The 15,722-nt window shown below is 35.9% G+C and overlaps 1 protein-coding gene and 1 long non-coding RNA gene across 7 annotated transcripts in view; one reads left to right on the top strand and one right to left on the bottom strand.

The window, feature by feature from the left end:
• LOC103012062 (uncharacterized) overlaps positions 1-15,722 on the bottom strand; it is an 83,321-nt gene that overhangs the window by 19,730 nt on the left and 47,869 nt on the right. For 2 of the 4 annotated variants that reach the window (XR_009008872.1, XR_003623844.2), the window contains 2 exons: positions 4,346-4,422; positions 1,939-2,201 (listed from right to left, as the gene is read on the bottom strand). This is a non-coding gene — a long non-coding RNA (uncharacterized LOC103012062). Of the gene's footprint in view, positions 1-1,938; positions 2,202-4,345; positions 4,423-15,722 lie in introns of those variants that run through there. The other 2 variants (XR_451425.3, XR_451424.3) reach the window with 1 other exon arrangement.
• PTPN12 (protein tyrosine phosphatase non-receptor type 12) overlaps positions 1-15,722 on the top strand; it is a 91,374-nt gene that overhangs the window by 71,116 nt on the left and 4,536 nt on the right. For all 3 annotated transcript variants that reach the window (XM_007187103.2, XM_007187104.2, XM_007187105.3), the window contains 3 exons: positions 9,426-10,408; positions 14,081-14,158; positions 15,049-15,116. In XM_007187103.2, the coding sequence (XP_007187165.1) occupies positions 9,426-10,408; positions 14,081-14,158; positions 15,049-15,116 (1,129 nt within the window). The remainder of the gene's footprint in view (positions 1-9,425; positions 10,409-14,080; positions 14,159-15,048; positions 15,117-15,722) is intronic.

Genomic DNA, 15,722 nt, shown 5'->3' with positions numbered 1-15,722 from the left:
CCTTAATGAGATCCTTCTTTACAAAACTAAAAGCTTACAACAACTAAGGCAAGATGTGGTAGCTATTATAGTCTCTGGAATGCCTTTGCATACTTCTCTAAGGAAGATCAGAAAGCCTATATAGGTGGGTTTAGGTCTCCCTGTTTAAATGCTCAGGATGTTAACTGTACACCAACACTTCTCAGCAGTTCTTTCCTGTTTGATTTCCATTTTGGTATTTACTGTGGAAGGCAGCCAGTTAAAACCTATAAACTGTTAGTTCTCTAATTTTTTTGTCTCCCATATCAGTTCTGTAGAGTCCTAAAGAAACTGTAATGACCTTAAAGGAAATTAAGAAACTTTTGCTACACGGATATCTTTTAATTTGGATTTTGAGAGTGAGCCAAGGTAGAGGCCCTCAAAGTGTACACTAATATTTGTGATTTATATGGTCATCTACCTCCAACAACAAACTGTGGTAGCCCTTTCCTAATTTTGAAGGAAAAAAATGAGTGTAGAGTGTTCTGAATTTTAGACCTTTCTCATATACCTTTTTAAAAGTTTGGCTCCTATTTTTCTTCAGTAAATAAAAAAATAATTCTAAAAAGTAGTAAATGAGTGTTAACAGAAAAATGTTCATTCAGCTTATGTCAGGGTTTTATTTCGGGATATGTGCTCAAGTTTTTATATGCATGTGAGTTTGTATTACATGCTTAGTCCATCTTCTTTCTTATTCATGAAATAGAGGTAATTGGCAGAATTTCATTGTGTTCCACAAAGAATACTTCATTAACTGAAAATAAAATCCCAAGAGCGTAAGATTGATAAAAATAGTATACTTTGTTTTTTCAGTATGGCTATAGTAAGCAAGTTAATCAGTTGTTTAGAGTACATTGCAGTTTTTGGAGACAGATCTAGAGAGGAAGGCTTATGTTTGTTGTATTAGATTTAGTCAGTCATATGATTCTGGTTTATAAATACTTAAAGAAATCAAATTGTAGATTTTGAATAGCAGATTTCATTTTCTCTTTTCAATATATATGTTGTTAAACTAATAATATTCTCGATATTTTTTCACTAACACCAGCACTCTGGAAGTATACATTGTTAGTTATTTCTATAAACTGTCAACAAATTTACTACAGAGACACAAAAGTATGCCTTAGTAAATTTTTCTTAATTTATAAATATTTCAGAGACAAAAACAATATACTTGATGCTTCTAAGGCCTCTCAATTCAAACAAACTTAAGTTGGAATAGGACTGGAGAAAGACAGAAAGTGGTTCTGTTTTAGACATTTTGATATCTAGGCTGGAAGTAAAGATATACTGAGGACTCTGTATATAGCTGATGTAGAAGACTTGGGCATGAATAAGATCTTTCAGATTCTGGGTACAATATCTCAAAGTACCAAGGAGGGAACCCTGGTAAGCACCAAAATTTGTGAAGAGCAAACTAAAAGAAAGCTGTAAAAAAAGAAATGAACAATCAAGGGATAAAGGAAAACCAGGAAACAGTGGCATTATAGAGGCCAAGAACGAGAGAGTTTTATATCTGGCAGAAATACATGAATATCTATCTACTTCCTTTAAAGGCTGCCTGGGAGGATGAACTGGACTTTTAAACATCTGTGGCACTTAGAATATCCTGGATAGGTGAGGGTATTTCTGGGATCAAAACAAGGAGCTGAGGTATGCTCAAATAGAGGCATTTGGGAACTCTGATCAAGCATAGGATGTGGTGGGATTCAGGTGACCAAGGGCCCTGGGAAAAAGGCGAGTAGAAATTTGGGTGATGGGAGAAATCCATATACATAAAACAGCTATTACTCTACTTGACTGTTTTTTCTTTTTTTAAAATAAATTTATTTATTTACTTTGCCAGTGTTGGGTCTTCGTTGCTGCACGCAGGCTTTTGCGGCGAGCGGGGGCTACTCTTCGTTGCAGTGCACCGGCTTCTCATTGCGGTGGCTTCTCTTGTTGCGGAGCACGGGCTCTAGGCGCATGGGCTTCAGTAGTTGCAGCATGTGGGCTCAGTAGTTGTGGCTCGTGGGCTCTAGAGCGCAGGCTCAGTAGTTGTGGCACATGGACTTAGCCACTCCGCAGCATGTGGGATCTTCCCAGACCAGGGCTTGAACCCATGTCCCCTGGCTTGGCAGGCGGATTCTTAACCACTGCACCACCAGGGAAGCCCTTTGGTTCTTCTTTGAAATGTTATTTTCCTTTTGTTGATTTAAAAAATAATTACATTAAAACCAAATATATTTCCTTAAAATTACTAATTTATAAGAAAGAGGAGCAAAGTGGTTGAATAAAAGTAGAAAGTGGTCCTATAGACCAGCCAAATAGGAGAAGAAAAAATTTTTAAAGAGATCCCTTTCAAAATATAAATACCTGGAAATAACCGTAAGTAGAAAGTAGAACCTGAAGTAGAAATGTATTCATTTGCATTAGTGAAAAAAATTAAGTGTTCTTGGTTGGAAAAGTTAAATGTAATTTAGCTTTTTTCAGTGATACTTAAAATATCATTTATTTTCAAATTTGATGCAGTTCTCATCAAAATACCAAAGGAATCGTCTCTGAACTTTCCAATATAATGTTAAAGTTCACTTGTAAGAATAAAGAGACAAAAATACCAAAGAAAATTTAGGATGAAAGTAGTGATGAGTGAGAACCAGCCCTTTTAAAAATTATAAAACTATATTTAAAACAATCTGTTAGTGGGACTTCCCTGGTGCTCCAGTGGGTAGGACTCCATGCTCCCAATGCAGGGGGCCTGGGTTCGATTCCTGGTCGGGGAACTAGATGCCACATACATGCTGCAGCTAAGAGTCTGCATGCCTCAACCATGAGCCCACATGCCAAAACTAAAAGATCCTGAATGCCGCAACTAAGACCCAGTGCAGCCAAAATAAACAAACAAACAAACAAATAAAATGCATTATAATCTGTTAGTGGTATAAGAATATACCAGTTGGGACTTCCTTGGCAGTCCAGTGGTTAAGACTCTGCACTCCCAATGCAGGGGGCACGGGTTCAATCCCTGGTCAGGGACCTAAAATCCTGCATGCTGCATGTAGTGGCCAAAAAAAAAAAAAAATGTGTGTGTGTGTGTGTGTGTGTATATATATACACACACACATACATACACACCAGTTAGTTGATGGACTTGAATAAGCAACTAGGAAATATTATAGATTGTGTTATGAATTAATTTAACATATATTAAACAAGGAAAAAGAAAGGGGTTATTTATTAAGTCATATTATATTATTGACCATTCAGGGAAAAAATATATTTAGATCTTTATATCATACCACACACCAAAGTAAGCTTTAGATAGTTAAATTAATTAAATATAAAAAGTCAAATCATTGAAACATAGAATATAGTTTAATGTTTGACAGACTTGTAGAGGGGGATATAATAGAAGGGATAAAGGAAATCACAAAGGACAAGATTGATTTATTTGACTACTGAAAATTTAAAGTTCTAATTGAATTATCCAAATTGGCATTTTTTTAAGATAAATGAGGGTAGATTTTGGCAAAACACACTGCTATGCATGCTTACTGTAGTTCTCTAATTTCCTATGCTCTCTGTGCTTTATTGCTTTTCTAATTCTTGTTTTGTTCCTTTTCACTGTTCAGAAATACCTTTAATCTCAGATGTATTTTTAAAGTTATTGATAGATATTAGAATACATAATAAAACCAAGAAATAAAGGTTAAACACAAGTGGAGCATCTTCCTCAACTCCAAAGTGTAAGGTGTTTAGGAGATATCATTTGGTTAAAAAGTAATCATTAGCACTGATATAGCATCTATTATATATGTTTTCTCATCTTTTTTAGATCACATGTATTCTTTATTCATTTTGTAGATAGTCAATGATATGTCAAAGTGTTAAGTGATATAGTGAACCCAGTGATTTTTACAGTAATCTTGATCACATGGATGTTAATATAGCTAGTTCCCAAAGGTGTTGACCTGCATAGACTAGCAGAGTTCAACTAAGAACACACATCTGTTATCTTCTAGTCCAATACTCTTTTCATTATATAGTATTAACTCTCTAGAAGAAAGGGTAGTAGTGAAGGTTTTTTGTTTTTATAATGTTATGTTCTAATATTTTGGTTGTCATTTCCTTCACCTCTATAATCTTTCCATCTCATATGGAATCCAGCCTGATTTATTATAAGGAAAATAATTTTCTGAGTTTCTATAACACATCAATTTGAAATAAAAGTTATAGAGTTATTCATTTTAAGACTTTGTCACACCAATTAAATGTAATATTTCCATATTATAAAGACCAAACTTCTTACCGTGAAATTCTGGGCCTTCACAGTATGTGTCCAACTTACCTTTTTAGCTTACTTTTACTCCTTAGGGACCCAAACTGTTGTGTTCATTGTTCTGTCTTCTGGTACTGGTGTAATACCTAGCAAGTGGTAGATCCTGAATGTTTTGTTTTGTTTTTGAGAAGTAAAAAATGCATTCCTCAGGACAGATGAAATTAAGAACAATATTTACAATAAGAATGATGCAAGTCATTATCACCAGTGGAATTTTTTTTCCATCAGAATACCTCATGAAAATATGAATGCTGAATACCATAGTGGAAAGTCAGTATGTAGCATATATTTTTTTGTGATGGGGCTTATATAATTTTTGTGCATATGAAAGTACTATAAAAGTGTATTAAGCCTTATTTCAACAAGCCTTAGATTAAGGAAGGATAAGGGGAAAGTCTGTTAGTGTAATTATCAGTTAAATTTGAGTAACAAAAAGAACCGCAAAGGGATACAAGGAAACTTTTGGAGGTGATGGATATGTTTATTATTTCATTGTGGTGATAGTATCATGGATGTATTGGGCTGGCCAAAAGGTTCGTTTGGTTTTTTCCATAAGATGGTTCTAGTAGCACTTAGTTATCTTTAACTTCATTTGAAACAATTTTGTTTGATTGTATTGTGACAGCTGTCATATCCGCGTGCATTTAAAAAAGACTTATCAAAATTGGTGAATTTTTGTGTAGCCATTTTAATATTGAAGATGGAAGAAAACAACATTTTTGGCATATTATGCTTTATTATTTCAAGAAAGGTAAAAACGCAAGTGAAATGCAAAAATAGATTTGTGCAGTATATGGAGAATGTGCTGTGACTGATCGAATGTTTCAAAAGTGGTTTGTGAAGTTTCGTGCTGGAGATTTCTCGCTGGATGATCCTCCACGGTCAGGTAGACCAGTTGAAGTTGATAGTGCTCAAATCGAGATATTAATTGAGAACATTCAATGTTATACCACGTGGGAGATAGCCGACATTCTCAAAATATCCTAATCAAGCGTTGAAAATCATTTGCACCAGCTTGGTTGTGTGAATCGCTTTGATGTTTGGGTTACATATAAGTTAAGTGAGAAAAACCTTCTTGACCGTATTTCTGCATGCGATTCTCTACTGAAACATAATGAAAATGTTCTGTTTTTAAAACAAATTGTGATGGGCAATGAAAAGTGGATACTGTACAATAATGTGGAACGGAAGATATCGTGGGGCAAGTGAAATGAACCACCACCAACCACACCAAAGGCTGCTCTTTATCCAAAGAAGGTGATTTTGCATATGTGGTGGGATTGGATGTTGTGTATGTGGAGTCCTCTATTATGAGCTCCTTCTGGAAAACCAAACGATTAATTCCAACAAGTACTGCTCCCAAGTAAGCCAACTGAAAGCAGCACTTGACAAAAAGCGTCCAGAATTAGTCAACAGAAAATGCATAATCTCCCATCAGGATAACACAAGACTGCATGTTTCTTTGATGACCAGGCAAAAACTGTTACAGCTCGGCTGGGAAGTTCTGATTCATCCATCGTATTCACCAGACATTGCACCTTGGGATTTCCATTTATTTCAGTCTTTACAAAATTCTCTTAATGGAAAAAAAATTCAATTCCCTGGAAGACTGTAAAAGGCACCTGTAACAGTTCTTTGCTCAAAAAGATGAAAAGTTTTGGGAAGACGGAATTATGAACTTGCCTGAAAAATGGCAAAAGGTAGTGGAACAAAAGGGTGAATACGTTGTTCAATAACGTTCTTGGTAAAAATGAAAAATGTGTCTTTTATTTTTACTTAGAAAGCAAAAGCACTTTTTGGCCAACCCAATATATGCATATGTCCAAACTCATCAAATTGTATACATTAAATATGTTCTGGGACTTCCGTGGTGGTCCAGTGGTTAAGAATCCACCTTCCAGCACAGGGGACATGGGTTCAATTCCTGGTCAGGGAGCTAAGATCCCACATGCTGCGGGACAACTACGACCACATGCTGCAACTACTGAGCCTGCACGCAACAGCTAGAGAGCCCGTGTGCTGCAACTACAGAGCCCACGTGCTCTGGAGCCCGTGCACCACAAATAGAAGCCCACGTGCCACAACTAGAGAGAAGCCCGTGCGCGCCGCAACAAAAGATCCCACATGCCACAACTAAGACCCAACACAGCCATAAATAAATAAATAAATAAATAAATAAATATATTAAAAAAATATATTCAGAGCTTCCCTGGTGGCACAGTGGTTAAGAATCCGCCTGCCAATGCAGGGGACACGGGTTTGAGCCCTGGTCTGGGAAGATCCCACATGTCACGGAGCAACTAAGCCCATGCACCACAACTGCTGAGCCTGCAATCTAGAGCCCGCGAGCCACAACTACTGAACCCACATGCCACAACTACTAAAGCCCGTGTGCCTAGAGCCCGTGCTCCGCAACAAGAGAAGCCACCGCAATGAGGAGCCCACACACCACACTGAAGAGTAGCCCCCGCTCGCCGCAACTACTCTTGCGAGAGAAAGCCCGTGCACAGCAACAAAGACCCAACACGGCCAAAAATAAATAAATAAATTAATTAATTAAAAAAATATATGTTCAGGTTTTTGTATATCAACTGTACCTCACTTAAAGCTATTTTTAAAATGTGAGTAGCTAAGAATTTCATTACTATGTACATATCAACATCATGTAAGGCTACTGCTTCTAAAAACATTTACAGGATTGTTGGTTAAATAGGCAGTTTAAGCACATTTAACTCTGGTCCCTCCCTAAACTTCCTAAAATTATAGTGGAGGAACATAAAAATATATAAAGATTAAAAACCAAAAAACTGAAGAGAAGGTGGTAGTAAATGAGATTTTGACAGAATTTTGGGAAGTGGAAAACACATTGACCAATGTGAAAAGGGACTTAGAACAGAGAAAGCTAAAACTTGCTTTCCTGTAGGTGAGGGAAGCCAATAAGAATCAAGATGATTGTCTTCAAAGAACCCCCAGAAAGGCCCAGAAATTGGAGGTCCCCCTTAAGCCTGGTGTGTAGGATGGGACTGAAAACAAGAAGAGTACTTGAATGTCTCTATAAAGAGTGTTTAGAACCCCAGATGCCTTCCATCAAATTGAGCAGACAGATGACAGCTTCACACACACCTGGGAACACAGTAGGGAGGGATTTACTTTGGTGTGGTTGAACCTGGAAGTCTCTGGGTTCAGTATATCAGGTCCAACTGATGGGGGGGTTGTTAGTTCCTTGCTGAAAGCAGGAATCTGCATGCTGAATAGTGAGATTGCTCCCACCCCTTATTTGGCTCCCAGAATACTGATAGCCACTTCTGGTGGGAGACAGAATCCCTCTCTTGAAAAACTAACCAGCCCAAGAGAGGAAATCGATAGTTATTGATGGTTGTGGCCCACCAATGATGTTGCAAGGACTGTATTCAGTCACCAAGCAGTAAGATGGCCACTAAGCCACAAGCCCTCCCCCTTACATTTACATACACATTTCCCAGTCATTTAAAATATTCCATTCTCTCAAAATGAACAGAACCAGGAATTGTCAGACACTTGACAAAGCCCCTAACATGAAAGACATAATCAAATAAGTAGGAAAAAATGGATGGAATGGAGACAACATAGAATAGAAAAAAGATGGGGGGGTGGCAACTGTCTGTTTTCTCAGTAATTAGGAAATATTGCAACCATGAAATAAGAACCAGGTCATAATAAATAAGAAGCTCTTGGAAATTAAAAATATAATGGCATAAATTTTAAAAATTAAAATTTAATTTTAATTAAAGAAGGCTAGAAGACAGTCAAGGAAATCTCCCAAGAAAATGAACAAATAGAAAGAAAGAAAATAGGAGAGAGATGATAAAGAAATTAGAGAATCAAACCAGGAGGTATGTCACATAATCATAGTAATAATAATAATTATAACTAAAACTAATCATAGTCTGGAAGGAGACTGGAAGAGAAGAAATTAGGAAAGAAGTTCCTAGTAGTAACATGAATTTTTGCACAGAAAGGTCTCAATATAATGGATTAAAAATTGTAATACAATGGATTAAAAGAAGTTACACCATGAGATTGTAGAACATGAAGACTTAAAAAAAAAAAAGAAACTAAAAGCTCAAAAGAGAAAAAACAGCTCACAATCAAAGGAACGGGAATCACAGTTATAAAAGTCTGAAGGAAAGTTATTTCTAGTCTAGAATAACACACCTTTTCCAAAAGTCAGTAACCTTGAAAACATAATAATTACGTAGACCTCAGGAAATCTGTTTCCTATGTATAGTTTTTAAGAAGCAATTGGAGGGTGTAACCCACTAAATTGAGCAAGTGTACCTAGAAAAACGAAGATGGGACCTGGGAAACAGGAGAGTCTAACACAAGAGAGAGTGTCAGCTCTAAGGTAGCCTCGGGGGCCAGGGGGCCACACTGGAACTCGAGGCTCAAGGTTTCTAAGAGGGATGTCTGTGATATTGATAGTTACCTGGTACGCTTGACCAATTGAGAGGAGGTGTACAAATCTGCAGGAAAGTTTGAAGAAGGGCTGAATTACTGATGGTACACAGGAAACCCAAGCCAATTATTAGGGAAAAAATAAGAGTTATATAAGAAAAAATAGGAAATCATGCTGTCATTGGTATGAATAATAACTGTAGTCATAAGATTGAACTAACCAAAAATTAGCAGTATTAGGAAGATGGAGAAGACATTTCCATAGTAGGAAGACAGTAGAGTATGTGTGAAATAGAAAGATCAAGTAATGATGTTTCTGCATTTTGAAATATTTTGAAACACGGAGGCAAATCTTCGAAGTAGCTGTTTTTAAAAAGTTGAAACCTGATGTCTCAGGGTAAATGGAGGGCTGTGGGAGGGGACTGCTGGTTTTTTATTAAAATTCTTGTGTTATTTGACCTTTTTAAGCAATGTACATACATTACTACCTTGTTAAACATTAACTTTTCTTAGTTTGGCAAATTTTAATTTTTTATTCATAACCACAGACTCTACTGACTTTTAATTTAAAGAGGCTTAGCTACATAACTGTTACCTATCAACTTATTTTTTAAAAGGATGAACATTCTAATACCCTTTTCTTAATATTTTCCAGTTGCCTTGTAGAAGGGGATGCTAAGGAAGAAATACTGCAGCCTCCAGAACCTCACCCAGTGCCACCCATCTTGACACCTTCTCCCCCTTCAGCTTTTCCAACAGTCACTACTGTGTGGCAGGACAATGACAGATACCATCCAAAGCCAGTGTTGCACGTGGTTTCATCAGAACAACATTCAACAGACCTCAACAGAAACTATAATAAATCAACAGAACTTACAGGGAAAAATGAATCAACTGTTGAACAAATAGATAAAAAATTGGAGCGAAATTTAAGTTTTGAGATTAAGAAGGTCCCTCTTCAAGAAGGACCAAAAAGTTTTGAAGGGAACACACTCTTGAATAGGGGACATGCAATTAAAATTAAATCGGCTTCGGCTTCACCATGTACAATTGATAAAATCTTTAAATCACAGGAATTGAATTCAAGAGATCTAAAAATTGATGATATTTCCCAGAATTCCTGTGTGGACTGCAATGCAACACAGTCAAATAAAGCTCCAGTTATCCTACCAGAAGAATCACAGAAGAATTCAGACACACCTCCAAGGCCAGACCGCTTACCTCTTGATGAGAAGGGACATGCACCGTGGTCATTTCATGGACCTGAGAATACTCTACCCATGCCTGATTCCTCTGAAGGCAAATCCTCAGATACCCACTGTCAAACAATGAAAACTGGGAGTTCAACACCAAGCCCCACGACACAACTTGCAACCCATGATCTCACAGATCATCACAACAGTTCCCCTCTATTCAGAGCACCCCTCAGTTTTACTAATCCTCTTCACTCTGATGACTCGGACTCTGATGAAAGGAACTCTGATGGTGCTGTGACCAAGAATAAAACCAGTATTTCAACAGCAAGTGCCACTGTTTCTGCTGCCGCTAGTACTGAAAGCATTTCTACAAGGAAAGTATTATCAATGTCCATTGCTAGACATGATATAGCAGGAACAATACATTCAGGTGCTGAAAAAGGTAATGATAATAGTATCTAACACTTATAATATTTTTACTATGTGCCAGTCACTGTTCTAAGCACTTTAGCTATATTAATTCATTATGTTTTATTCCACACTTTACTCCAGAACCTACGCAGAATTTGATTATTTTTGATACTAACTTTATTTTTAAGTAAGCCTTTATTTATTGTTACCTTAGTTTGATCACATTGCATTACTGGACTTTTTGTTTCCAAAATATTTAAATTGTTGTAACTGAAAATTTTCTCTTCTTATATCTTACAACTCTCAATATTTATATGGGTCAAAATTTTATATGACTGAATAATTAGAAATAATTTAGGGAAGATAGAATTACTTAAAGTGACAGTGACACAAATACTGTAGAATGGCTTGATTGGCCATTTAATTTCACCCATGTATATTACAGATATCTATTTCATTATCTTTATGATCTTTTAACTACAAAATACCTTTTTAAAATTTTAAACCTCCTCACAAATGCTTGCAAAAAAGGCTCCTTTCAACAATGAGTTTATTAACCAAGGAGCAATATTGTAGCTGCTCAGAATATAGGAAGTTTAATTCAGTCAGTAGAAAGTGGGATATTTCCATGTCTAGTCATCAGTGCTACTACTATTTAATTAATGACTCTCTTCTTTAAGCAGTCTAAGCATTTCAAGATAACGCATGCCCTAAGTTCCCAAGATGTATTATTAGGTCTTGAAACTCCTCTTTAATCCGCTAAAAATTACCACGGCTGCCATCTTAAACAGACCATGAAGTTGACAGCAAATATATAAACACAAAAGCTATTTATTGATAGGTCGATTATCAGTGGTCTTTTACTTGTTGGTGAACTTTGATAGTGACACACATAGACTGGTATTTACATATGCAGCCAAATTTGTGCAGCCAAATTAAGTACTGTGAACTTGAAAGATGACTTTTTCTAATTCTGACCCAGTAAGTACCACCCATACTGTGGTGCCTCTATTTTCCTCGACTCACACATACTTTTTTTTTTTTTTTTTATCTTGGGGATGTATCTGGTAGAGTAAATGAGAGTCTAAGCTAGTTTCTTAAATTTACAGGATTTTCTATGTTCTTGATTCTTTTGTGGTTTATTTCAAGGATCTTCAGAAGATAATGGTTGCCACAATAAATACTACTTCACCAGTTTGGCATAATTTAAAATTGTTAATATATTTTTTCCCCTCGACTTCAGAGTTTGAAAAATAACTGCTAAGTTATAACTACACAAGAAAATATGTAGATAAGAAATTGTCGTTTTGGGTTTTTTTTAGCATATCAGGCATGTGTTTTGTACCTAGGAAATAAATTTTTTTAAACCATTACTAGAAATAGAGTTTGGTGAGGGCAGGAAGGATGCATGATATGACACGCTTATTAAAAGTTACTGCCATATGACCAGTGTTTTGGTGGTAACAGAAAGAGTTCCTTTAGAATACAACATACTGCACAGAATAGTTGAAAGCACTCTTCTGTATACCAGCTCACTTCCTTTCTCTCCATTTTATTTGTATTTCAAAGCAAAGATAGCTGTAAATGTGATTTCTGGTTTCTTTTCACCCTACCTTAACTATGCTAAATGAGTTTGGTATTAACAGATGGTTTTCCTGTGTAAGTATTCTGTGTTGCAGCATAACTACAAGCAGTCCTATTTTTAATGTTAGTAATTATTTACCTTGTAGATGAACCTTTGGCACAAGGATTAGATTACTGTCTGCTTGTTTGTTTTAAAATTTGCTATGGAATAATTTTGTTTTGATACCTAAAACAAACTTTTGCATAAGTTACTGCCTGAAAAAAAATTCCTGGCTATCATTCTGATTTTAATATTGACTTAGGCCTCCTGAAAGATTTCTCAGATATGGCTACACTAGGCTCCCATAAAGTGTATGATTTACAAAAGCCTATGAAAAATGTGCAGGCTCTGGTTGGTTAACCTCTAAAACACAAATTTATAACACAGAAAAGGCAATCCAGAGATCCAGGGAGAAACATGCAGTTGAGAAGCCAAGGCCACAGTTAGAAAATAAAGTCTTTCAAGAGTGAGGACTGTTGTAACAGAAGAGGTATAGAGTTTCCAAAAGATACTTGATACTTGATGTAAACAAGCCACACTGTCCTTCCTGATTTGTTCACGTAATTGTGAAATGGCACCACAATGTCAAGATTATGCATCTCTTCCTTCCAACAGCCATCTCTTCACTGTGAGCTCTTAGTAACAAAAGAGCAAGGGGAAATACGATGATTGCTTAGACTGTTACTACCAGACAGGGTAGACAGTTCTTTAGTAGCTTAACTTTATGTGCAAGAGAGAGTTCCAGTACTCATGTTTTATATATATATATATATGTGTGTGTGTGTGTGTGTGTGTGTGTGTGTGTATATATATATATATATATATACAGATTTTTATACACACACACACATATATATATATATATATATATATATATATATATACACACACACACACACAAAGTATTGGACTGGAACTCTTCTCTCAGCAGGATCCAGGGGCTGTATTTTCTTGTGTCTTCAGCTAAATAATTGTAGGAGGAACCAGAGCAGTCATACCTGGCTCATGCATGTTGAAAATTGAAAAGGCTTTTTTTGATTTTCATTCTCTTTTTAATGCATAGCCTATCAAATGTGGTAAAATAGCAAAGTATCACGGCACAGTTGTTCACAGTTTTAAGAAAACAGTTGTCAAGGTCCAGACAATATAGGATCCTCACATCTTCCTTTCTTTGTCCCATCTTTTCTAACCTGAGAGTCCACACACAGAATTGTATCCTCATATTTTCTTTTTCTACCTCCAGTGAAACCTCAAAGGATCTAATACTCTCATTTCACCTTATGCCGTAATAAGGCTAACTGACAAGGCTTACTTAATGCATTATCTTTTCCAAGAGCTAATTTTGTTTTTACTGGTGAAAAGCTTTTATATGGCTTCAGTCACTATTCTCAAAGTATGGTCATATGCCACTGTTCACAAGATTTTAGGCAATAAATAAATGAACATCCAAAAATTTTAATGGTTATATTTTTGTGTATTAGAAAAATAACTAGCACTTTTAATCTGTTATTTTAGTCATTACTATTTAAAACATGACTGAAGTACATAGTTAAGTTTAAAATGAGTGGGATTTTTAAAAAATAGGACATATGGTCTACAGTATGGCAAAACTCATAAAAGGAGTTAAGCAATCGACTACAGTTTGGGAAACACTGACTTAAGTCAAATGACTGAAGCTTTCCTTTGTGGACTCAAAGCATTATCGGCAAACCCAGTAGAGAAGGCACTTGCCTGCTGGCTTCTCTGCTGAAGATGCCTTCAGACTCAGAGGACAGTGTGATTAATGCCTACACGGTGTCAGGAAAGTCATGGGAGAGTCACTTTCTCTGTGCAACAGTGATGGAGTTCAGTCTTTGCTCAATAAGCTTTATAATTGTTTTTGATAACAAGTCGAGTGATAACGATATCTTGTTTATTTTTGCATTTTTAAAAACTGGTTCTCTTAGATACTTGTGGCAGTGATTTTTAAGAATGTCAAGAAAGCTGTCTTATTTTGTTTAGATAAAAAGTTCACTTTTAAATGAGTTAACATTTTTTAACAAGTTCATAATTTGTCTAAATTTTATGTATTTGATTTAGATATTGATGTTAGTGAAGATTCACCTCCTCCCCTACCTGAAAGAACTCCTGAGTCTTTTGTATTGGCCAGTGAACATAGTGAGTGTATCTTCTGATTTTACCTATTTCATGCTTTAATAATAAGCTCTGAAAAACATGGCTGATTACAGTCTGTTGCTGTTGAGCTACACAATTAAATTGAAAAACAGGTTTGAATTTATACTGACAAATGTTTTTAATTCCTTGTATGAAAAATACTTATAATGGTATTTTTTATTTGCTAAGACTGCTAATAAAATGGCTGCATTTATATCACACACTATAATCCAGTTAAATGCAACTATAACTGTATACAGTTTATTGTCTTTTCATTCATTAAAAATGGCACTTACTTATGAAAAGACATTAACTGCTTCACTTGGTACCAGTTTAGGTAAGTAAACATTTAAATTCTGTTGTAGGCAGGCATCACTCAGTTGATGTTAACTGAGGACCCTTAAGGCCACAAGAGTATCAGTGAGGGAGAAAGTGATATTTCAGAGTATTGATAATATATTCCTCATCCTTCCCATCCTGAAAAAGAGTATAGAAACAGCTTTAATATATTTACAGTGTCTTGCGCTCACTGGAGGTGCACACTACTAGTCTTATCTGAGCTGCATTTTACAAATTTTTATTCATTTTAACTGATTTTAAGAATGTTAAAAAACAGTGAAGCCGTATACTTCACTAATATTAAATAAATAAGTCTAAGTCTGTCATACCTGTAGATTACAATGCACTTGTAATAAACTCTGATAACTCAATTCTTTAAATTTTAAGGAAGAAAGCTTAAGGGCATATTCTTCAATTAATAGAAGCTAGAAATTTTTTAGTGGAAGTGATAGTTTCTAAAAATCTATAGTATCTGTTTTTGTATATTACCTTAAAGCAAGAAATTTTAAGAATTAAAGATGTTAATTTTAATTGTAAGATTTCATTTTTCTCAGATACACCTGTAAGATCTGAGTGGAGTGAACTTCAAAATCAGGAACAGTGTGAACAAAGAAAACCTGAAGTGAGTCCTTTTGGGATTGGAACAGCTATAGCTCAATATTTTTGTTCTTTTGTTTTATTAATTTATCTTACAGTTGTTTGTTATAATAACTTACCTTAAGACTATTAAATATAATTTTTGATAATTATTTCTTATGCTATAATTTCACATGAAAAGTGTATAAAATGTGAGATCTAAAAATTTTTTTTTAATTAATTAATTTATTTTAATTTTTTTTGGCTGTGTTGGGTCTTTGTTTCTGTGCAAGGGCTTTCGCTAGTTGCGGCAAGCGGGGGCCACTCTTCATCGCGGTGCGCGGGCCTCTCACTATCGTGGCCTCTCTTGTTGTGGAGCACAGGCTCCAGACACGCAGGCTCAGTAGTTGTGGCTCACGGACCTAGTTGCTCCGTGGCATGTGGGATCTTCCCAGACCAGGGCTCGAATCCGTGTCCCCTGCATTGGCAGGCAGATTCTCAACCACTGCGCCACCAGGGAAGCCCTAAAATTTTTTTAAAGAGCATTATGATCTACATATGACCATCACTTCAGAGTGATGGTCATATTCCCAAGCTGCTTTTGAAATTTTCCCAAGCTGCTTTTGAAATTTGTAAATTATGCCTTGTTTCA

This window comes from Balaenoptera acutorostrata, chromosome 7 (assembly GCF_949987535.1).
Source record: "Balaenoptera acutorostrata chromosome 7, mBalAcu1.1, whole genome shotgun sequence".
Classification (NCBI taxonomy): domain Eukaryota; kingdom Metazoa; phylum Chordata; class Mammalia; order Artiodactyla; family Balaenopteridae; genus Balaenoptera; species Balaenoptera acutorostrata.
Note: the sequence above shows the minus strand (reverse complement) of the source record. Positions and strands in the feature narration are given on the sequence as shown.